Consider the following 6,188-nt stretch of genomic DNA (forward strand, 5'->3'; position numbering starts at 1 on the left):
TCCATTGTAAAGAACATGTGGTGTATTTGTCTCCAGATGGTTTTTTTCAGTACCTACCCTCTGTATTATTTCTCCTCTGTAGCGTGACTCTTGTTGATCTTTTTCCTCTATCGATTAAAAGTCGAACCTAATGTGTGTTCTGCTAACTCACTGATTCTGCACATTAGTTCCAATGTTTTGATATCAGCATTTGTTCATCTTATTAAAAGCATCTCATCACTCCTGGGATCCACTGAAGAGAACCGCTTTTAAAGAGCGATACTCTAAAAGTGCTCACACCTGATCAGGTAAATAATCGGAATCATGTCTGTTTTAAATCAAACACCAACTTCACCTTTGGAATACTAAACATATTTCTTAATTAAACAGTAATGTAAGAAAGAAACAAAATGTATGTCTGGTAGAAGCATCTCTATCCTATAATTTGTCAAACACGTCTCACTTTAATGTTACTTTAGGACCAAAAACTGCATTGTGAAAAGGAAATTAAATTATGCACAGTTAGCAGAGGTTTAGCCTAGTCAAAGTCCAGATCTAAATGGATCAGAAGATGGAACCAGATGTCGCAAAAAATTTCCAAAGAGTTATTTGACTAAGATGAAAGAGCAAAACCATCCCTACAAGACAACAAAGACGCTTAAATAAACTATAACTAGAAGTAATAGCAATATCCTGTTGTTTATCAGCATTTTCTCATAACTGAATGTATATACCTACTTTTTGATGGGGTATAAGACTATAAGGGATGAAAAGCAGCTTTTCTGCTTTTCTATTTAATTTTTAAAGTACTATTGTTGGGTAATCTGTTGCATATAACTGTGATAAAATAAGCCAAAGGTCTTGGTGGTAAAATGACAGAACAAGGAAGCATTTAGGGAGTAAATACAAAACCACTAAGGCTGCAACTAGTTTGCTCATTAAATCTATTAATAATCTGATGGCAAAAGGTTCCTTCAAGGAGATTTTACACATAATTTAAACCAAGTGAAGCTAAAACTGTCCTAAGAGCACTTTTGGATAGAGCATACCAATGGACATCTTGAATGCACAATGGATTTTTTTTTTTTTTTTTTTTTACAATATTGATATAATCACTGATTTTAGTGAGTTGGTTTTTGAGCTAAAAGCATGTTTTACGGGTCTATACTTAAAATCATTTAATTTACAATTATTTCAGTAATCGATTAATCTTATAAATTGTTTAAAATCCCTGAAAGTGTATTTATGAATGAAACGTTTTTTGATCTCAATTAGACTCGAACACAAATCGGGCCTGTGCATCAATTAGGGTATTGAATTAGCTGTTATTTAATGCAATTAATATATGATTTCATTTTTTTAGAAAGAAGCATTTCCTTCATGAATAAGATTCGTTTTTTATAGTAAGCTATAGATTTCAGTTCAGAATAAAAATGTGTTTATTGATGGAGAAATATGAGGAATAAAGTTGTTAAAGATGTTGATGAAAACATCTGGAGTAAACATCTGTCCATCACTGCCTGTGGTGGATGTGCAAACTCTATTTGACCTGACTGTAGATTTAACACGCGGTATTGTTTACTGCAGTCAGTGAATATGGGGGATAAAACACATTTATAAGTTATAAATGAATTTATACTGTGGTTGTTTACCATCATGGGGAGTTTTAACCTTTGATCCACAGCGATGGCTGCAAGGATCGGGAGCGCGCATGCTGCCCGTCTCCTCGTTCATGACATCAGACCACCGCAGGACGCAGACATTCCGCCCACCGGTGATGAGCCACCTGCTGCGCCCCGGGATTATCCCAGCCGAGGATCGGGTTATGGACGGCGGCCCCACGCTGCGGGACTACCGGCGGCCGATCCGGCTGTACTGCATGAACGGCGGATACCACCTCCAGATCCTCCCCGATGGGACGGTGTGGGGCCAGAGGGATGAGCGAGACATCCACAGTGAGTGAGGCTCCTGCTGCAGGCAGGCAGGCAGGGAGCACACTGCGCATTATACATCCAGGTCAGGTCTGCAACATGACGCCTTCACTTCCTTTGATGGTGCACCAGTCTGAGTAAACAGGCAAAACATTTAAAAACTGTATATTCTAAGGGAGATATATAAAAAGAGCTAGAATCACATTCAGGTTTACTAGATAAGAGACCAAAACCTCCTTAATTAGATCCATATAAAACCAGGATACCTCTGGGCATCAGCAAAGGTTGCTTTAAGAAGTTATGGAGTGAATTTTGTTTCTTTTTTGTTGCAAGAAAAAAAAGCATGTTTTGTAAGTGGATATTTGACAGAAAAAATCTAGAAATGAAACATAAACATTCATCCATCTTCACTTACAGGTCCTTCTTAAAATATTAGCATATTGTGATAAAGTTCCTTATTTTGGGTTTTCATGAGCTGTATATCAAAATCATCTATATTAAGACAATAAAAGACCTGAAATATTTCAGTTAGTGTGCAATGAATCTAAAATATATGAATGTTCAAATTGTATCATTACATTATGGATAATAATGAACTTTATCACAATATGCTAATATTTTGAGAAGGGCCTGTATTCCATCAGGGCCGTGTTGGGGCCAGTAGTCTCCAGCAGTCTAAAGGCAAGATGCGGGTTACAACCTGGACAGGTCACCAGTCTGTCGCAGCACAGATACGCAACCATGCACACACATGCTTGCACATCAGGAACATTTAGAGATGCCAATGAACCTAACAGTCATGTTGTTGGACTGTGGGAGGAAGCCGTAGAAAAAATGCAGAAAGATGGGAATTGAACCCAGAACCTTTTTTAATGCAGGGCAACATTGCTACCCACTGCGTCATGTCGCAAGCCCTTTGAAAAACATTTCAATCAAAAAGTTTTGGCTGAAACTTTGCTGTTTTTTTTTTCCTTTTTTCTAAATTTGTTTTCAAAATATAGATTTAGTAATTTAAAAAAAATAAACTTTGAATAATTATCTGGTCAAAATGCAAAGTTACTCACAAAATCTTTTTTTTAATATATATATATAAAACAATTTTTTTTCTCTTTCCATTTACAAAACGTTATTTTCCTGCAACGATAATGGAAAAAAAATGCACTCCATAGATTTTCATTGTAATCTTCTCTAAAACCACAAACACAATGCTTTGTAGACATTTAAGGTAAGAACTCCTTAATGTTTAAGAAACTCCACAATTTGGGTTTTGTAACAGTTTGAAACAAAGTTATTTTTCTTTCTGGCTCCTGATCCTTAAAACCAGTTTGCATTTGAATAGTAAATGGTTGTTATGGGAACTGTGTGACCCCATTACACAGATTTTAGATGTCGGTTTCCAGGGATATGGCTAAATCAAATCATCCACGTAGTTGGCTCTATACGACCCACTAAGTCATGGATTCGTAGTTAATTGTTTCAACATTCTCTGATCGACTTAGACAACTTTTATTGTCATTTTGTATACACAGTGTATACAATTTTTTTTTTTTTGTACAGCATTTAGACAGTGAATAAACAGCAATGAAATGACCATTTAAACCTGAATTTAAAAAGTAAAATCTAGAATGAAGTAATGCTTACACAATTATTCTAATGGGATTCATAGAAATGTTGAATAATTATTGGTTTAAAGGATGTATTTTTCTGAAATTATCAGTGTTTATCCCACTTTTAAAATTTTTTAAATCTTTTAACTCATCTTTATTAATAGGTTCATACCATTTCTAGGTATACATCACATCTCCACAGAGAAACTTCCACAAGGTCTTGTAATCCTTTAAAGGGCTCTTAGACAAAACATTTCCTCTCTTTTTCTGACCTTCTTTCATCGGTTCCACTTATTTTTAGATATTTCTTTTGGCCGGACATTTTCCAGTCTGTTTATTTCCTCTGCTGGTTTAACAATGACTTAAACCAACGTCTGCACAGAGCTGAGAACGACACAGAGAAGCCATTTTTGAATTGGATCTTTGGTCTCAAAGTCAGAATATTTTCTCTTTTTTTTTTTTTTTTTTTTGCTGCATCTAACTAAAAAAAAATCTTTTACAGAAAAGTTGGTAAATATTTTTTCCCTCTGGGAGATACCCAAGGCATAAAGGTTGATCATTAGAAAAAGCTCTTATAGGAGTTGCTTTGGTCGAGGATCTTCCTCTTTGGGTCATGACCCAAATTTCATGACCACAGGTGAAGGGAAGGTAGAAACTGGACCGACCGGTAAATCCAGAGCCTCGCCTGTCAGCTCAGCTCTCTCTTCACCAATACAGAGTTAAAAAGGAAACCAGACACTGACACTGAACCGAGGGGCAGAGTTGCAGTTTCAGCTTTCCAGCATCTATAACCCAGGATTGAAGGTCATTCCAAAGAAATCACACAAGCGACCTCATCCGGATGCAGGCGCACAAGTAAACAACAGAAGAACAGATTCTGGGCACCAAGAGGAATGGAGCCATGAACGGTTCTCCATGGAGTTAAACAGCAGCTTCCAAACTCCAGGTTGCTCAACCATAATTCAAAAAGACTCTGGATAACTTTAGAAACGTATTATTCTGCTATTTAAGTTACAGTTTCCACAACTCATACAGCTGAAGGGAAGCTGTAAGAAAAAAATCCAATTGAAGAAGGATTGTTGTGTAATATGATGTAAAGTACTTGTATCCCTTAAATATTTATACATTTTATTAAAATACCACCATCAATTGTGTTTTATTTTGATGAATATATCGGCTCTAGTAGTGCTTCACTGGAAGGCCACAAGAAAACGTTAAGGTGCTTTAAATCAATGCATCGACTGGCTGATATTTTTGACTGATTTTAGCATTTGTCAATTTATTAATTAACATAATATGAGGAGCGTGCGTTTTCCCTCCTTCCATTTGCTATCCATTGTTAAAGTTGTTTAAATTGAGACTTGTGTAATATTTGTTATCATTGTTTCATTTCTAAGGTTATCACAATACTAAAATATTAAACTCTGTATCCATCCCCCAGGAAAATACTTGATACCATTTTTGGCAATATTAAAATAAAAACTGCCAAATAATTAAAGACATAAACTCATTAACATGAAAAACTCACATTTTTCAATCTCAAAATGGAACAACAATATTATAAGGCTCTTATTTTTTTAATGTGCAAATAATCTAAAAGTCTAAAATTAGTGACAGAAGAAATATGCAACACTGTAGTGTCCATACCACCATGGGCGTAGGTTTGCATAGGGACCATAGGGACATGTCCCTACCAAAATTTTGGACCGACTTACTTGTCCCTACCAACAATTAGATGTGAATAGCATGTTTATAATTTACATTACAGCTTTGTTGCAGCAGTAGAGGAGTTCTGGATGGAGAATATTGACAAACGAAAACAGTTTTTAACTAAAATGTAAAATGTTTATATATTTATTTTACAATTTTGTTATAATTCCTGCTGTAAGTGGGTTGCTCTGTGAGCTAAAGACATGTTTTAGAGTCTCTATACTCCAATTAACAATTAATCGATTACTAAATTTGTTTACATTTCAATAATCGATTATTCCATGAATTGTTTCAGAGCAAGATAAAATACATAATATGGGTTAAATAGAATAACTACAGCCTAGATGACTTCTAGAGTGAAATTAATATTCTTAATGCACAGTGTCAGTTCCAGTGCTCGTGTAAATCCATTTATTTGGTGCCCCTTGAATCTATTATTTTGCTTCGTTTTATGATACAGAGAGAATATTTAAAAGATAAGAGTAGGTTTTACCTCTGTTTACCTCAGCACAATTGTATATCTTCCAAAGAAAAAACTGGATAAATCCACATATAACCGACATATTTAGACCATATTTTGTTAAATAGGCACAGATTTACTTTCTCTCTTAGTCGCTGGTAAGTTCAAATGCAAACCTTTTTTAAAGTGGAAAAGAAGTCACAATTCCTCATTCATCAGAGCCGGTGATGCTTCAAACATTGATAAACAGCATCTAGTGTGTGTAGCGCTTATTACATTTGTACAAATGTAGCAAGAAATGCTGCTTTTTTTCTTTAAACAAACTAGACCCTGATTTTCTCGTCAAACATAAAAAAAAAAAAATGAGCAAGCATATTTTTGCATAGAACCAATGGCATCAGACCAATAGTGTCCCTACCAAAGTGGAAATCAAACCTACGCCCTTGCATACCACGCAAAACTTGTATTTCATCCGGAAAAAGCAATAAGGCCTTAACACAC

General features: G+C 35.4%; 1 protein-coding gene across 1 annotated transcript in view; it reads left to right on the forward strand.

Moving 5' to 3' along the window:
* Positions 1–1,734: 1,734 nt before the first annotated feature.
* LOC107101656 (putative fibroblast growth factor 1) overlaps positions 1,735–6,188 on the forward strand; it is a 6,458-nt gene continuing 2,004 nt past the window's right edge. The window contains exon 1 of the mRNA XM_015400652.1: positions 1,735–1,934. Within this exon, the coding sequence (XP_015256138.1) occupies positions 1,757–1,934 (178 nt within the window). The 5' untranslated portion in view covers positions 1,735–1,756. The remainder of the gene's footprint in view (positions 1,935–6,188) is intronic.

Source organism: Cyprinodon variegatus, unplaced genomic scaffold (assembly GCF_000732505.1).
Source record: "Cyprinodon variegatus isolate N-32 unplaced genomic scaffold, C_variegatus-1.0 Scaffold31, whole genome shotgun sequence".
In the NCBI taxonomy this organism is placed as follows: Eukaryota; Metazoa; Chordata; class Actinopteri; order Cyprinodontiformes; family Cyprinodontidae; genus Cyprinodon; species Cyprinodon variegatus.